The sequence below is a fragment of the Podarcis raffonei genome, chromosome 4, assembly GCF_027172205.1.
Source record: "Podarcis raffonei isolate rPodRaf1 chromosome 4, rPodRaf1.pri, whole genome shotgun sequence".
Classification (NCBI taxonomy): Eukaryota; Metazoa; Chordata; class Lepidosauria; order Squamata; family Lacertidae; genus Podarcis; species Podarcis raffonei.
In genome coordinates, this window is record NC_070605.1 from 34,575,183 (window position 1) to 34,592,836 (window position 17,654).

The following is a 17,654-nucleotide window of genomic DNA, read 5'->3' on the forward strand; positions in this document are numbered from 1 at the left end:
GTGGAATACAACCTAGAAGAAGAGGAGTCTGGACTTGATATCCCACCTTTTACTCCCCTTAAGGAGCCTCAAAGCGGCTAACAATCTCCTTTCCTTTCCTCCCTCACAACAAACACTGTGAGGTGAGTGAGGCTGAGAGACTTCAGAGAAGTGTGATTAGCCAAGGTCACCCAGCAGCTGCATGTGGAGGAGCGGGGAAGCGAACCCAGTTCACCAGTTTATGAGTCCACCGCTCTTAACCACTACACCATGCTGGCTCCTATTGTAAGAGAGCACAGATGCTGGATCTAGTGGGATCTGAACTTGGGTCTATATACTTTCACACATTACCGACTACTTACTTACACAAACGTTTCCCATGCCAGCTTCTAGCATTTTCCATATCAAGAAGTTTGCCTTGGTTTCTAGTGAATAATCAACATTGGATCCTACACAGCAACCTTTCCACCAATGTTCCAGCACCATCTTTCATTCAGATGGTTCAAAACTGACTCCGGATATTATTGACGGTGACTTTTGACCAACTGGATCCGAGAGTCAAATATGTAGCCTAAGGAAAGACACTTGCAGAATCTGCAAAATCCCATGGCCTGAGATGCTCTCTCAGGAACCATAGGATTCCACCCTTATAAATGGCCGTAGCCATGATTTTTGTTGGGGGGAGGAGAAAGGCCTTTTGTTGGGGAGGGGGAGAACCCCAGTAAGCTATGTATTTCTATTGATTTGCATTGATTTATGGGGGGGGGGGCAGCTGCCCCTCCCTGCCCACCCTTGACTATGCCCATTCCCTTATATAAATGACTTGTGATCCGCCCTGTGATTCTCGGATGAAGAGAGGTATTGTGATAATAACAATATTTAAAAATTGAAAAATCACTTAGAAGCATCATTTTTGTTGTTTAGTTGTTTAGTCGTGTCCGACTCTTTGTGACCCCATGGACCAGAGCACGCCAGGCACTCCTGTCTTCCCCTGCCTCCTGCAGTTTGGTCAGACTCATGCTGGTAGCTTCGAGAACACTATCCAACCAATTATCTCGTCCTCTGTCGTCCCCTTCTCCTTGTGCCCTCAGTCTTTCCCAACATCAGGGTCTTTTCCAGGGAGTCTTCTCTTCTCATGAGGTGGCCAAAGTATTGGAGCCTCAGCTTCAGGATCTGTCCTTCCAGTGAGCACTCTGGGCTGATTTCCTTAAGAATGGATAGGTTTGATCTTCTTGCAGTCCATGGGACTCTCAAGAGTCTCCTCCAGCACCATAATTCAAAAGCATCAATTCTTCGGTGATCAGCCTTCTTTATGGTCCAGCTCTCACTTCCATACATCACTACTGGGAAAACCATATCTATGCCTTTTGTCTTTGTCCATGGAGTTTTCATGGCAGGGATACTGGAGTGGCTTGCCGGTTCCTGCTGCAGGTGGATCACGTTTGGTCAAAACTCTCCACTATGACCTGTCCACCTTGGGTTGCCCTGCACGGCATAGCTCATAGCTTCTCTGAGTTATTCAAGCCCCTTCGGCATATGTTTATTAAAAAATAAAACAGAGAGCCCAGTGTATCTATGTGTGTGTGTGTGGTGTGGGGACACCCGCAAGCCACACCTATCAGGTTGCAGCAAAGGTGCAGTTCTTTAAATCCCAATTCAACGACCGCCTCCTGAGCCCTCCGCATTGCACTTCTTTACAACGCTCCGCGGGGGCGAACAGAGATTTCCGTCCCCCGCTCCCACCACCACAAAAAAAACCCGAACCGACACCGGAAGTTGCGGGGCGTGCCTCCCGCGCGCGCTACTGCGCAGGGCCAAGGTGCCTTTGGCGCTCGGCCGCGTGGGCAGCGGCGCAGATTTGTGCGAGTCAAGCGAGCGGCGCGCTTCAGAGAGAGAGAGAGGGACGTACGCGGAGACGCCCCATCGCGGGGCTCGTCGGATGGAAGCGCAGGGTGTCCTGGACGGGCTCCGGTCCCGCGTGCTGTTGCCTCGCCGCGCGGGGCGGGCTCCGCGCGCCTTCGGCTGGGCTTTGCCCACGGCGGTGCTGTGCGGCTACGGCTTCTTCGCCAGCTTGCGGCCGTCGGAACCTTTCCTCACGCCTTACCTGTTGGGGCCGGACAAGAACCTCACCGAGACTCAGGTATTCCGGGGGCGGCGGCGGCATTTTTAGTCCGTAGCATTTCGAAGAGGAGATTCGTCCGGGGGGGGGTCTCCTCGGAAGTAAGCCCGACCGAGGTCTGTAGAGCTTTACTCCCTTCAGTGCTAGTAGCCCGGGGCTTTGTGTTTCCGCCTCAGCCGTCGGTCCTGCTAAGGAGAGAGGGCTCTTGAACATGTGCAGAGGACGCTTTCCTAGCGCCGAATTATTGCGGGTATGGGTTCCAGGTAGGCTGAAGCCCCCCCCCGACCCCCCTTGGTTTGGAAAACTAAAGTTTCCGGGGACTCGGCATGGATGAATGGCTGGCTGCTGGAGCTATAGGGGAAGTCAGAATTACGGGTAGATTCATAAGCGCGTGATCCCCTTGGTGGAAGCGGGAGGGAAAGCGGATGTCGCGGCGGGAAAGTTTGGCACTGTCCTGAGCAGCAGCAGGTGGATCTGCTGACTTCGACTTGCCAAACGGTTACTAAAAGTACGGGGACTTTTCTTGCGTCATTAGCCTGCGATGGGGTCCTGCTGTCACTGGTATACTGCATAGTATGCAGAGGTTGACAGATCAGGGTGGGTTTGCTTACTTATATTTTTACTGGAATCTTGTGCAAAAGGCATGCACTTAGAATTAAAGAATCCTGAGCCCACACATTTATTTTGAGTGCCGGAAATCAATATAGCTCATAATCCTTATTTAAGAAAAGTCCTTTCCTCATGTGAACACCTCTGCTTCCTTAATTTCAGAAGTAGAGTATAATGGGAGTATACAGTATAATCCTTTGTTAGACGACTTGGAATCATAGAATTGTAGAGTCAGAAGGGAGCACCAAGAATCATCTAGGTCGATTCCCTGCAATGTAGGAATCTTTTGCACAAAGTGGGGCTCAGGCTCACGACCCTGAGGTTAAGAGTCTCACGCGCTACCAACTCAGCTATCCCAGACTTGGATTCAAAAATCATTGTTGATCTACTGCAGAATCCTATAGAGCCATACGCTTCAAACTTTTCAGACCCAGAACCCACTTTTAACCCAAACATGTATTTGGAGACCCATTTCATAATTTTTAACCATATTGGTAGAACATGAAACTCTTAATCTCAGAGTCATGGGTTCAAGCCCTACCTTGGGCAAAAGATTCCTGCTTTGCAGGTGGTTGGAATAGATGGCCCTTGTGGTCCCTTTCATCTCTACAATTATATGATTCTATGATTTGCATGGTGGTAGTACAAATGAGTGATATAATTGCTACCAGAAGATCTTGCTCTATCTCCTGCCCATCCCTCACCTAGTTCAAACTTGCATCTACTGTAACTGTTTTTGGAATTGCCGTCATTCACTCAGTTATTATGGAGACTTCAGTTGCTGCCTGTTGCATTTTAGTGTTTTCTCATTCAAGCCTTGGCCTGCAGCAGTTCTTCCAAGCTGCAGCCCTAGGCCATCTTGCATGGATTAAGCATTATTGACCCTTGGTTGAGGGCTTGGGGAGCTTACCTTTGTTCCCCATCACCATCAGCACAAGCTGGTTGACTCAAAGTTGTTGAGAGAATCTGCAGTCGGTGTGCTGCTGGCCTTCAACCTCATCTAAACCTGTGGTCGCTTTTGGCACCTGGTCCCTGCTTCAGTTTTTCAAGGGATGTATTGTCTGCGTTTTGGAGAGAGTGCACATGCTTGACCTTCATTTTCTTAAAAATAAGTAAATTCATTTCTGTTTTTTGCAGAAGGAAAGCTAATAAAAACAAAGGTAAACAGGACAGGAAATAATGCCATTTGAATTTAGGAAACTAGTCATTAAAGGGCTGAACACCTTTAGTAGGGAGAAAATCCGTCCAGGAAACAATTAAAGGACCAATTTCAGTAATGCGCCATAATGAACAGGTAGACCTTTGCTGGTTGAAGACTGCATCATTAACATACTCTCCAAGGAGTAATCCCATTGATCTGAATAGGACTTATTTATGAGAAACCATACTTTTAAAATTTTGCCCTTGGAGACAGGTATTGCAAGGTTGTAATGCGTAGGACACCTGTCACTTGGATACTTTCTAAGTAGAAATCATGAAACAAGTTCCATAGTTCTCCTACCTCTATCAGTTTTTTAACTGGGTTTTTTTTTACCTTTTATGAATAATGACAATGAAATAATGCAGACTGTCTCAACCTTTAGCAATCTGTAAGTCCTTGCAAATGATTTTATCCTGACTCTTGCAGATGACAGCAAAATTGACTGTAGATTTTGTGATAAGGTTCTGAAATATCCAGTCTTACAAGTTTTTATCTACTCAGCTCACTGCTCCTTTTTATACATCTTGATCTTTCTTGCAACAAATCTTTTGTGACTGTTGTTTCGATTAGCTGTGTGTGACTCCATATTTTCAATTCTGTTCTTCTAGGTTTGTGTGCTTGTTCTCCATAGTGAAGATTAAAAAACAACAACACATAACTTTTTCGTGCAAATGAGCTTGTAAACATTACAGGGTCATCTTCTATTGCCTTTTCCAACTAACCCCACGTGCACTCTGTTTCAGTATGTATTTGGTACATTTCAAGCTGGAAATATCAGCCTGTACTACTACTGCAGTGTCCAAGCCTGAGATTAATAAAGTGTCATGCCAGCCAACCCTAGTAAGGCACTGCTTCTGAAACTTTGATTTTGCACCACTCTTCTTAACCTATTTTACCTTCTCTTCTCCCTCCCCCACTCTAGCCAGCACAAGTTTATTTTTCTGCAGTGAACACATAAAAATAATTCCTTGCAGCTGTGTGTAAAGGTCAGTGGGGTGGAGCCTGAATACAGGGATGGGGAGCCTCTGACTCTCTAGCTGAACTGCAACTCCTATCAGCCATGAATATTACCCATGAAGCCCGGGACTAGTGGGAGTTGGAGTCCAACAAGAAGTTCTGGAAGGCCACAGGTTGCCCATCCTTTCCTTAACAGAGCAGGATATCTCTGACTCAATCCTAAAACCATGAATAGGGAAACATGAGGGGGAAAATAGCTGTTCTTCCTGAGGTTGTTTCTTCTACAATCACACTGGGGTGATGGAGTGAGGTTGCAGTGTGGACCAGCAAGCATACTCTTCTCATTCTCCATTTTCCCTCTCTAAGAAATGACTACCAAATGCCATCAGATGCTCCATGCTTTCTAAGGGACTCTGACTGTATGATAGCCTCTCTAGAGAGAATTTGCTTGGCAACTACCCCTTGCACAGTTTGATGTTATGCAAAAGCTTGGATTTGAAAGAGCTGTAAATTATACCTGTTAGAATATGAATTTTCTGTTAACAAATGTTCATATCTTTTTCTTCTTCATTTAGGTCTTCAATGAAATTTATCCAGTATGGACTTACTCCTATTTGGTGCTGCTCTTTCCTGTCTTCCTGGCAACAGACTATCTCCGCTACAAGCCTGTCATCCTTCTACAAGGACTAAGCCTTATAGTGACATGGTTTATGCTGCTTTATGCAGAAGGACTGCTGGCTATTCAGTTCCTGGAGTTCTTCTATGGACTGGTGACTGCCACAGAAATTGCCTATTATTCCTACATCTATAGCGTTGTGGACCTAACGTTGTATCAAAAAGTCACAAGCTACTGTCGGAGTGCTACACTTGTGGGTTTTACAGTGGGCTCTGTTTCTGGACAAATCCTGGTGTCTGTATTTGACTGGCCTCTGTTCAATTTGAATGTGATCTCTCTCACTGCCGTGTCCGTTGCCTTCGCCATGGCCTGGTTTCTGCCCATGCCACAGAAAAGCCTTTTCTTTCACCATCGCCAGTCAAGCACCCAGGTCAGTAAGGAAACGAAGGTGGTAGATCCTGCCTTAAAGAGGGTTCCTGGGTGGGAAGATGTTGAATCGGAGATCCCTTTAAATAGAGATGATGAGCATCCAGCAGTGCAACAGGTAAGCAATAATTCTGTTTTCCAGGGGAATGGAAGGTGCAGCTCTCTCATTGCACAGAACATCTCTGTTGGGTTAACTGACCATTACATTGTCTGTTGCTTGTGGCATGTCAGGGCAGTTCATTGGGTTTTCAGGTGTCTGATCACTTTAAATTCTGGGGATGTGATCTTCAGCATGCCTCTGGCAGTGGAGTCCTATTGCCTCCTGGAACACGTACAAGTTCAGGCCAATCAAATATGCCAGTTTTATTAACTTCCAATTTATTATTCTTGTTTATGAGATGCCTCGTTAAATGAATTTTCTAGGTATTCAAAGGGAGAAAAATATAGTATTACAATAAAAACCTACAATTGCGTAAAACAAGCCAGCATAAAAGCCAAATACAAAAATCAGGCACAATCAAATACTGTACAGAGTGCAGAAACTGGAACCATCAAATGCTTATGCTAAAAACACTAACCATTCCATAGGAACATAAAAATAAAAAAGGCCTGAGAGAAGAAAGCAGATTCTTTTGGGAATCTATTGTTGCTGGGGAGGAGAGGTGGTAGCTCCAAGAACAGGTATTCTTGTGTGTTTCTGAAGGTGGGCTTCAGAACCCATCTTAAGAATATGATACCTTTAAACTGTAGACATTCTTCGCAAGTACAGATGCTACCACAAGCTTCTTAGGAGAGCCTATGGAGAAGTTTTGGCCAATTGTCAGGGTAAACTAGGTCCAGAGATAAGAACCAATGAAGTGAAGACTGGGTCAGAAAAAGTGAGACACTTGTGTGGAGATGCTTCTAAAGGAGTTTGCAGGACATAGTGAAGCCTGAATGAGCACTTCAGCAGAAAGCAAACTTCTGCAATTGTGCAAACAAATCTAGAAATTACTTTTTCAAAATCCTGTCCCTTGGCCAGAAAGGGTTCTGTGTTTTTGTTCTTGTTTTGTTTGCTAGGCTACAATTGGTAATTAAAGCTCTTAGCATTCCATGGAATTAAAGTTTCCCAGTCAAGCTCTGCTTCCCTAGCAGAGGATTAGCATGAAGCTGAGGGAACCTGTATGGATAGATGGCAGCGCTTTCTTCAGTTCTATGTAAATTAGCACAACAGTGTATTCTGGTATAGGCTAATACTGTTCCTCCTCCTCTCCTATTCTCTCATTCCTTCATCTCTCCCCACCCATGCCTTCTACCGACATTTTGCAACTCAGGTGTTTTCATATTGTATTCTAGTATTCTATACATTGAAAGTTGAATGTATTGTCAGTGCTGTGTCCACCAGCCTACTCAGTGCACTGATGTTGAAGTGAGAGTTCTGAATGGAGAAAAAGTCCATTCTAAAAAGAGATTCTTTAGTTATAAAGGTAAAGATAAAGGTATCCCTGCCTGTTCAGGCCAGTCTTGCCAGACTCTAGGGTTGTGCGCTCATCTCAATCTACAGGCCGGGAGCCAGCGCTGTCCGCAGACACTTCCGGGTCACGTGGCCAGCGTGACAAGCTGCATCTGGCGAGCCAGCGCAGCACACGGAACGCCGTTTACCTTCCCACTGGTAAGCGGTCCCTATTTATCTACTTGCACCCGGAGGTGCTTTCGAACTGCTAGGTTGGCAGGCGCTGGGACCGAACGACGGGAGCGCACCCCGCCGCGGGGATTCGAACTGCCGACCATGCGATCGGCAAGTCCTAGGTGCTGCGGTTTTACCCACAGCGCCACCCGCGTCCCTTTAGTTATAGGGAATGGCAAAAAAGCCCCTTATCTGCAGGCTGTGTACACAAGCAAACTGCAAATACAACTTGGTCTTGGCCTAAGCACATATAATCTTAAACATCCTGGTGGAACCCTACAGATTATAGATTCCAGGCAGCAGGCTCTGAGAGAGAGGAGAGAATACACATGCAGATCTTGCATCAGTCTGCTAGGGTATTGGCGGTCTGCATTTTTTTTCCCTGTCTTTGAGTATAGACCTCTATAGTTGCTCCTCTTTATCCTGTGCTGAGGAGGGAACTTGTGTTTCCTTAGTTCATGAAAACTGAAGGCAGTATGTTTTCTTTGGCACCACTGTGCAGCACAGCATGATTTTGGAGCATTTGGAGGGCATCAGCATTTGGAGGGTGTCAGGTTGGTGAATAGGTGTTGATGTTGGCCAGTTTTTGCAGAATTTGTACACTTGCTCCAGCATATGTTTTGTGTCCCACTTAAGGAATCGGAAACTAGACTGCCATTAATAGGCTTTTTACTCTCTAAAAACAGCTTGAATGCTCTTAAAAATGCAAGTTCTAAAACTTTAGTAAAACACTGGATCTGAATTTAGGTGTGGGGCAGTATTGGAATTTCCCCCTTTTTCCGGTAAACCTGCTCCAAGCTGCCCATGAGTTTTACTGTTGGGAAAGTTATCCTTTCTCTTTTGTTCACAAATCACATTTTGTTCACCTTGAAAAGTTACATTCACTCAGAGCCGCTGTGCGATAAATTACTACAGCAGCAGCATACCACTTGCAACTCTTGCTGTGAGTCTTACTGTGCAGTCACGCTGCTTCGGGACTTACCGTACTTTGCTAGCCATTTCATCAGTAAAAGGTGGAGGAAATATTATTGTTTATTAAATTTGTAAACCACCCTTCATCCGAAGATCACAGGGCAGTTCACAACATTAAAATACAAAATGATACATAACAAAATAAAAAACAAACAAACCAATAACTCCCTCCCACAAACACATTTAAAAAGCCATAGAGTGTGAATGTTAGAAGGATGCTGGAATGAAGTTATATGGCTTTAGCAGAAATGTTACAAAGAATTAAGTAAAAATAGATTGTTAATGGACTAAAGGGAAAAATAAGGTTAGATTGTGTTAAGATAAATTATAGGACAGAAAACTGAGGAAGATGGAAAGGATTTGCTGAAATAGCTAACTGAACTGGAATACCAAAAAGGGAGGTGCGAGGAGGTCGCTGAAACAAGTAAATGAAAGATAAGATATGGAAATATTGGATGTGTTTTTAATTGTTTCTGTTTTTGTTTTGTTAAGATAAGTAGTGTTTTTGTTTTTCTTGTATTCTGTTTTGTTTAACTCTTTTTTTTGTAATCTTTAAACTCTTAATAAATATTATTTTTTTAAAAAAATTAAAAAGCCATAGAATGTAAATAAACATTGCTTTGTCCCTGTGGGAAAAAAGAGTTAGCTAGAGTAACTAGCAGCAGTGTACAGCCATTCTCTCCATTGATTTTAAGCGTGTTAAGCTTGCTTGGCTCCCATCATGAGAAACATAATTCCCTTGTACCATTGGATGTGCCCTAGCTTGTTTCTTCAGTAATAAGCAGATGTGGTTAGGCATTCTTTGATTGTGGCTTTAAACCACATGTGGCCTAGCCTGTATTACTCCTGTTGTTGGATGGCCACTGGACAGAGATGATGGGAAGTATAGTTCAATAACGTCCGGTGGGTTACAGGTTCCCTAAGGGATTGGGCTACTAGCTGTCCGCTGTCATATATTGACTAAAGATGGCGGGTTCTGAGTCCTCTCTACAATCTCTTTTTTATGATTATGTGGCATATCCATTGCCTGTGTATTTTTTGGCACATTTTGCCGAGTATTTCAAAATAATAATAATAATAATAATAATACCTTTATCATCATTGTACAACCTGTGTACAGTGAAATTAAACAAGCCTCCCTCCCTCCCCAACACACTATTGAGTAATCATGGCAGCTGTTTCTTAATAAGTTACAGCCCTACCTCAGTTGGATGTACGTTGAAAAAGTATGTGGTTTTAAATATTAGGGCTGAGCGGAGTGCTTGCTTGTTTCAATTGTGGGAGGGAAAGTTGCTCATCTTGTTTGTTGCCTGTTTAGTCTCTGAAAAGCTGCTTCTCCAATGCTTTAAAAAAATTGTTCTGGGAATATACTGGGTGATACTAAACTAAGTTTTACTCAGAGTAATGAACATGACTAAGTTAGGTCAGTGAATATAAATAGGTGTACTCTGAGTAAAACCTGGTTGAAAATGACCCACTGATTTTAGTTAATCAGGCATATTAACTAGCACAGCCAATTGACAGCAAGGAGTAGTGCTTTTTAGGCTACCATTGTCTTCGCTCTGTATGCACAAGGTGAAATATTATGCTGCCGCCTGCAATGGAGGGGGGCAGACTCCGTGAGGGCTACTCAAGAAGCCCTTGTGGCGTCTCCCACTGTGTGTGTGTGTGTGTGTGTGTGTGTGTGAATGAATCCTTTCTGGATCCTCCTCCTCCTGTCATCTGATGCGGCTTTGCATCGACTTCTCCATTCAAAAGAAGCTGGTGCAAAGCCCTGCCCCGTCTCTGGGCTGGTGTGTGTGTACGTATGTGTGGAGGGGGGAATCTCCCTTCCACACATGGCAGCCAAGCTGGGTGGTGGAACACCTCTTCTCTCATCGACTCAGCAGCAGGGGAGGCATTTCACAGAACTTTGCTGCCGGTCCCTCTCTGCCCCTAGAGGCTGGGGAGACCAGTGGCAAAGCTGGGTAGTGGAAAGGGTGTGTTGCCTCTTGGGGGCAGCTTCCTCACCCCACCTCATTGGCTGGCTGGCTGTGCTTGTACCCTCCCCCTTAATTGCTTGAAGGGTATCTGTGCAGTTTTTGCTGGAGGTGAAGGCTTAGCATCCTGCACCTTTTAGTTCAGCTGTAATAATTCCCCATAGCTGAATATACAAAGAGTATTATCATTCTTATCTTGATCGTAGTCATAGCAATCCCGTGGGGACTGTGGCTGTTTTTATTTATCGGAAAGGAACTAAGGCAGAGAGCAAATGCGTCACCTACTACAGCACCTTGGTCATGGGCAGTTGGGATCAAGCATATAAATAGTCTCCCTTGTTAAAAACAACTGGCATGCTATGAACCTTTGGCTGTTTGACCTCAGCCATAGAGTAAATGTTTACCTGCACAGAGTATAGGCAAGGATTCCATGTGTTACAGCCGATTGTAGGGTGTTTGGGAGTCGTGGTGTGCAGGGCTGAGCAAGCGTTGCAAGCCCTGGGCCTTGGAAGTTCTGGGCACAGGGTTTGCCAAGTGGTTTTTGTAGAATTCTCCATGTGTCCAACCATTGCTGCCCCATTATTTAAATGACCCACTTTCTACTACATGTTGAATGTTGAGTATATGGGATATGGCTAGCAGGAACTAGCGCTGTCCATCTTCACCCCAGAATTGCATATTTCTTCAACTAATTCTCCACCCAAAGCCACTATCCTGCCATCCCATTGTTTTGTCCATACATGGCATAGACTCTTTTCTAAGCAGGAATATTATATTTGTTTAATACTGTAGGTAGCAACGTATTAACAGTTGAAGATTTTGGGTGGCCAGTTCGTATGATGTCTCTGTGCACCACACAACCTTTTTACCTCTCTACCCAGATTCCATCATGCAGTTTTTTTCCTAGCACAAACAGGCTATTTTTGTACAATTATTCAAAGATCAAAAAGAATTGTGGTGGCATGTATAATCAGGCAGGGCCCAATCCAGGATGAGAAAAGGACCATAGAATCATAGAATTGTAGAGTTGGAAGGGATCCCTAGGGTCATCTAGTCCAACCCCACGAATGTATCTGAACTATTGGTCTTCAGTTTCACTGTTATGGATTCATCTTTTTATTGGAAAGATAGCCAGGGGCTCTCTGGTGGTGCTTCTTCTTGAATAGGAGACAGTTTTATATCTTTAGCCCTATTTAGATCTGTATTCTTCCTATTGTGCTGTTGTACATGCAAGTAACTGACAGAAAGATTAGCTGAATTTTGTGTGTGTTTTAAATCTATGCAGGAGGAGAGAGTGGACATTGTGAAAGTAATCAAAGAGCTCTGGCAGGACTTCCTTCGGTGCTACTCGTCCCGGCCTCTGTTGTGTTGGTCTGTTTGGTGGGCGCTCTCAACATGTGGTTACTTCCAAGTCATAAACTATGCTCAAGGTCTATGGGAAAAAGTGCTGCCTTCTCAGACCTCTCCAATCTATAACGGTGGTGTAGAGGCTGTTTCCACACTGTTGGGTAAGTTCCCTCTGTAACTATTTTTTTTAAAGAGGTAAGAGCTATGCTATGGGACTATGTTAAGCACTGGATCTAAAGGACTAAACATACCTTACCTACAGGGTATGTGCATTGTGCAGCTGCCAAAACTGGTGCTTTCCTCTTTCGAGCAAGAGACCCTTTCCCGTAAACGGCACTCCCTTAAATTACTGTTGAGTGAGTTTCATACGATGTGTGCATGTGATGACTCACTTGCTTTTGCTAGCAATTTAGTGTTTTGAAATTCTGTCTGGAGATGATAGTGTTTATAGCAACCTCCTGAGGAGCTTTACCCAAGCAAAGTATGCCCAGGTTTGGTACATGAATATGACCAATGCAACACCAGTTGGAGCAATAGGCTGATGCTTACACAGGCTTTTGTGCACAACCACAATTGAGTAATGATTGTAACTGCTAGTACTGGGCAACATTTCTACATTAACCTCCCACCTCTTTTCTCTCTGCCCTCAAAATTCTCAAGCCTGCTTGCACCATATAACTGTAAAAGCCCTGAAATGGGGATGGTTAAACTTTTTTGGGCTGAGGGCCACAATGACCTATGACAAGGGAGTCACATATCAAAGTGGGTGTGGCCAATTTTACTTCTACAGTGGTAGCTCGGGTTACATATGCTTCAGGTTACAGACTCCGCTAACCCAGAAATAGTGCTTCAGGTTAAGAACTTTGCTTCAGGATGAGAACAGAAATTGTGCTCCGGCGGCGCGGCAACAGCAGGAGGCCCCATTAGCTAAAGTGGTGCTTCAGGTTAAGAAGTTTCAGGTTAAGAACGGACCTCCGGAACGAATTAAGTACTTAGCCCGAGGTACCACTGTATTTAGAAGACAATTTTGGGTATGTGTGTGTTTGGCGGGGGGATGTCTCGCCCCAATTTATTATTATATATATGTAAAATGACATATTTCAGGGATGTGTCTTTTGGGTGGCCACAAAAACTGGGGGGGGGGGATGAGTGGTGGATGTGGGCCACAGATTAGGCAACCCTGCCCTAAAGGCTAGCTAAATACAGTTTGTTTTTTGCACTTACAGGAGCTGTGGCTGTGTTTGTTGTGGGCCACATAAAAACATCTTGGGCTACCTGGGGCGAGATAGCCTTAGCCATGTTTTCCCTCTGCATTGCTGCCGCCGTGTATATCATGGACAGTGTTCATAACATCTGGGTCTGCTATGCTGCGTACATAGTATTCCGAATTGTTTATATGCTGCTCATCACAATTGCAACGTAAGTAGATCTTTGCAAACTGACAGTTTATAATTTATCATCCATGTTTCAGTAAACTCAGCACAGAGCTGTAGTGCGTTGTAAGCACTGAATTGATGTTCTGCATTTAAGAATGTCAAACAAGCAAAGGCAATCAACGTGCATCTAGATTCTTGAATTTTAGAATGCAGTGCCTTGTTCAATTATGTCTGCTGGAGCACAAGTCAATCAGGTCAATTCAGCCTGAAATCAGAAAATTGTAATATAAGCAAAGAACAGCGGGTACTTTTATTCAATCTGTGCTGTTTACATTCTGTGGCCTAATTTAAACATGAGCTCTGTTGGTGGAACATGGGACTCTTAATCTCAGGGCCACGGGTTGGGCAAAAGATTCCTGCATTGTAGGGGGTTGGATTAGACGATGCTCGCGGTCCCTTTCAACTCTTTTGATTCTATGGTTATGTAAGAAAAAGTGCCTGACATTTTGTTTTGAATTGAGTTACTAATGTTGCACGTAGCAGATGAGGGTTCTGTTTTCAATGTAAAGTCGGGTTTGCATACCTGGTGTCACTTTGAAACTAGGCCTGGGGTTTCCAGCCTGTCTTATGCAACCATTTGTCTTTTTATTTTTCTGGCAGTGCACATCTAATTGCTGTCATGCCAAATGACTGCGACTTTGGGCATGCAGCCAGTAAGACACTGGCAACCAGAAATGTCAGAATTAAAAATAGATTCTCCATATTATGATATCCTCATGTGTTGGGTTTCTTCCAAGCTTATTTGTTTGGATAAAGGTGAAAGTTAGGAAGAGCAATAAGTGCTTTGTAAGCAGTGTTTTCACATGCATCAGCTATGTTGTGGGTTTGCATAATTCATTTTGCAGTGTAATGCAATAGTTCAGGAAAGCACACAAACTAAGACAGATTGTCCTAGTTACTGCAGGTACTATAAAGTAGCTGAATACTGAGCAATGGGCAGTAGTTATAGACAGTACATAAGTAAGAATAGCAAGGACACAGGTATCAATAGCTTTCATCTTTTAATTGTCATGGAAGGGAAACTGTATTATCAAGAGACTCATGTGTTTACATGTGGGAACAAAGAAAACTGTCTTCTACTGAGCTGGATCAGCTATCTTGGTAATTTCAACAGAAGTTCTGCTGGATTCCAATTTCAGTCAGTTCCAACCAGCATGGCCAATGGTCTGGGATTACGAGAGTTGTAAACCAGCAACTTCTGAAGGGCCACAGACTCCCCCCCAGTGATACTGGCACCAGCTTTGCAGGGTTTCAGACAGAACTTTCCCAGCCCTTCCAGGAGGGATTGAAGCTGGGATTTTTGCATGGGAAACGTGTGTTCTACCATTGAGCTACAGTCCTTCCCAACTGATGTTCATTATTGTTTTGGAACAGTGCTTTTTGCTTACAAAACTGGAGTTGGGTGGGAGTTATTGCATCCAAAAGCTTAAAACCACATCTGGATGACCACCCATTTCTCTCAAAGCCTTCAGAGAAGGCTGTTGTACAACTTGCCCTGAAAAACTGTGCCAGTGAGCAAATGCAGATAAGAACACCCTGATTTTCGGTATAAATTAATTCTATGTGTGCTTTCAGAAAAGTAAGCCCCATTGAATGATTGGAGTTACTTCATAATAAATGTGCATCAGATTGGGCTGATCTGATGCTTTGCAGATTCAACCTAGTTTTGCTTGGCCCTCTACCAGCTGCACTGGGAAGCAGTGATTCTTAGTTGGCAAAAATGACTGACTGATTTCCCACCCATTGAGTCTTCTCAGTTGTAGTCAGAATTAACTAGTCACATCTCCATTGTGCATCTTGGCTCCTCCCTTCTGCCCACTGTTTACAAATTCTATGCAATTTATCAGTCATTTTATCATTAGAGCTCCTGGCAGTTAATATTTCAGCACCTCGTCTATCCTCCTCAGCACTGAATTAGGTCACTGTTCCCATTTTACAAATGGGCATGTCAGCCTCCATTTCCTCCATTGAACAAGCTGGGATAGTATAACCAGCTCAACTGCTTTGATTTTCCCTTTGATATACTCAGCTGGGAAATGACATCTATGTGTGTGTGTTTTGGTTTGTGGGTTGAAGCAATAAGATCACTGCATATGCAAATATTTAAGGGCAAAATTACACATGATGGTGGCACTTCATTGTGTTATTAAATTTGGAGCTGCCACTAATCATGTAGAGCAGGGGTGGGGAACCTTAGGCTCAAGGACCAAATGGGATTTTCCCATTCTCTCTGTTTGACTCTTGGGACTCTCCCCAGGCCAGGCCCATTCCCATAGGCCACACTTTCTGTAAGTAATTTTACCTGACTTTAATGTGTCCTTGGATTGTGGTAGTGCCTCGTTCTTACCTGGAAGGATGATGGAGGGATGTGCAAGAACTTCTTGGCTTTTGTATGGCTGGAATGCATCCTGCAGTTAGTAGAACTGTATATGCAGGTTATCTGAAATCTCAGGTATCTGAACACAAACCTTGCTACATGAACAGCTGATTCAGATAGCTGAACAGCTTGAGTTTGCCCACTTCCTTACCTGTTTGTGAAGGGAAGGAAGAGGTTTGGACAAATCAGGAGCAAGAGAGATTTCCTGGGAATGCATTGAGTTCAGAAAACAGGACCTGCATGTATCCATTGATTGGCTCATTTTGCATGTGCACACTCCTCCCCTTTATGTGGTCTCCAAAAGGTTGCTGACAAGGAATGCAGCCTTAGGATTGAAAAAAAGCTTTCTCTCCCGATGTAGAAAGAGGCAAAATATCCAGTTTTTTAAAAGCAAAAGAGATGCACGGGGTATAACTTCTTCCCTGCGTGTAGGTTACTTTTCCATAGGCAAGTATCTTGCCATGCATCTTCTTCTCCCTGGGGGCTTTGATGACAAGAGTCACCCCAGCTGAGATTAAAAGTTACTGGGATGAAAGCAAGCCATGGGATGGAGGATGAGCTTGTTTCCTTGGTCCCATATATATAACTCATTTGCTTTTAAAATATCTGATTGGGATATTTCCATGGGCAGGTGCATCTAGTCCCAGGGTAACTAGCTTGGTGCCCTCCAAAAATTGGACCCCAGCCGGCATAGCCACTGATGAAGGATGGTAAGAGTTGCTGGCTGGGATCCAATGTCTGGAGGGCAGCACACTGGCTGCCCTGATCCTGTATGATCCCAACTCTTTTGATTATTAACTTGTGCGGATCTCTTCTGTTTGCCTGAAAAGAGGCTTTTGTTTTCAGTACTCATGCTCTCTATTTCTTCTTCTTTTTCTGTGAAGTTTCCAGATTGCAACAAATCTAAGTGTAGAGCGCTATGCTCTTGTTTTTGGCGTCAATACATTCATTGCCCTGGCACTGCAGACTCTGCTCACATTGATTGTTGTTGATGCAAAAGGGCTTGGCCTGGACATATTCACACAGGTAAGGCCCATTTTGGCTGGGTGGGAAAAAAGAGGGTATACAGCCTTCCTAGTAAAAGCCTTTTGTCTGCCTCAGGGCCTGAGAGGTCATTCTGGTTGCAACAATTTTTCATTGTGGGGTGGATAGTGCCTTGTCCTATGCTTGCTGAGGGGAGGAGGTTTCCTTCATACACCCCATTTTCTAATACATGTTGGGAATGCTTATCTGTCTTAATGAGTTGCCGGGAGATAAAACCATTGCACATGTTTTGCTTGAAATGGAAGCTTCTCTCAGGCTTGGCTTCAAGACTGCTTCCTATTTAGATATACCTAATAAATGCATTGACAAAAATGGGTGGCGAGTGTAAAATCGAGCACAAAATGTGATTCTTACTCATTATAATAAAATGATGGCTCAGACAGCCCACCATCTTAGTGCCTGAGACATAAAATCCAAATAGTGACTGCCAACCTCCCATTGTGCTGAAGATAGCACTATTTATTGGCTGTTTACTGCCCTATGATGTGCAACATTAGCTTACCAGCCGTCTTACCCTTCCTAATGGTAGGACTGGCCCTGATTTAGGTTAACGAACTTTGCTTCTCAGTTCACCACTCTCTTCTCTTTTTGTTCCCTGCAGTTCATGATCTATGCCGGCTACTTTGCTGCCATAGCAGTAGTGTTCTTTATCAGTGGGACATGCAGTATTATCAGGAAATCCTGGAAGAAGGAGAGGAGAAATGAAGCAACAACAGATGGTGCTTAAAATGAAGAATATGGACTTGTTAAGCCCCTGTGTTAGGGAAGGGGGATCTATTTAAATATGCTGGTTCCTATTTATTAATGTATCCAAATGCTGTTAATTCAAGACTGTTACCTAAATTGTCGTGATACATGTTTGTACTATATTAGTAGCATAAATTAGGAACAGATTTATTTACTTATATCTTACGTAAGTAAGAATT

At 43.9% G+C, this 17,654-nt stretch overlaps 1 protein-coding gene across 2 annotated transcripts; it reads left to right on the forward strand.

Annotated features, from left to right (window-relative positions):
* Positions 1 to 1,814: 1,814 nt before the first annotated feature.
* SLC19A2 (solute carrier family 19 member 2) lies at positions 1,815 to 17,633 on the forward strand. 2 transcript variants are annotated; one of them, XM_053386137.1, is made up of 6 exons: positions 1,815 to 2,119; positions 5,441 to 5,911; positions 11,810 to 12,032; positions 13,098 to 13,290; positions 16,569 to 16,710; positions 17,330 to 17,633. In XM_053386137.1, exons 1-6 carry the CDS (start codon positions 1,919 to 1,921, stop codon positions 17,453 to 17,455), a joined length of 1,356 nt encoding a protein of 451 aa, XP_053242112.1. In that variant the 5' UTR covers positions 1,815 to 1,918; the 3' UTR covers positions 17,456 to 17,633. The 2 variants fall into 2 exon arrangements, with proteins under 2 accessions (XP_053242112.1, XP_053242111.1); XM_053386136.1 differs by having other exon boundaries at positions 1,831 to 2,119; positions 5,441 to 6,025.
* The last annotated feature ends 21 nt before the right edge of the window (positions 17,634 to 17,654 follow it).

Bases quoted from the DNA above. Each gene is read 5' to 3' on its own strand.
- SLC19A2 (XM_053386136.1), top strand. From the start codon at position 1,919: ATGGAAGCGCAGGGTGTCCTGGACGGGCTCCGGTCCCGCGTGCTGTTG. The intron at 12,033-13,097 runs GTAAGTTCCCTC...TTGCACTTACAG, and splicing joins GGCTGTTTCCACACTGTTGG to GAGCTGTGGCTGTGTTTGTT. The intron at 13,291-16,568 runs GTAAGTAGATCT...TTTTCTGTGAAG, and splicing joins CTGCTCATCACAATTGCAAC to TTTCCAGATTGCAACAAATC.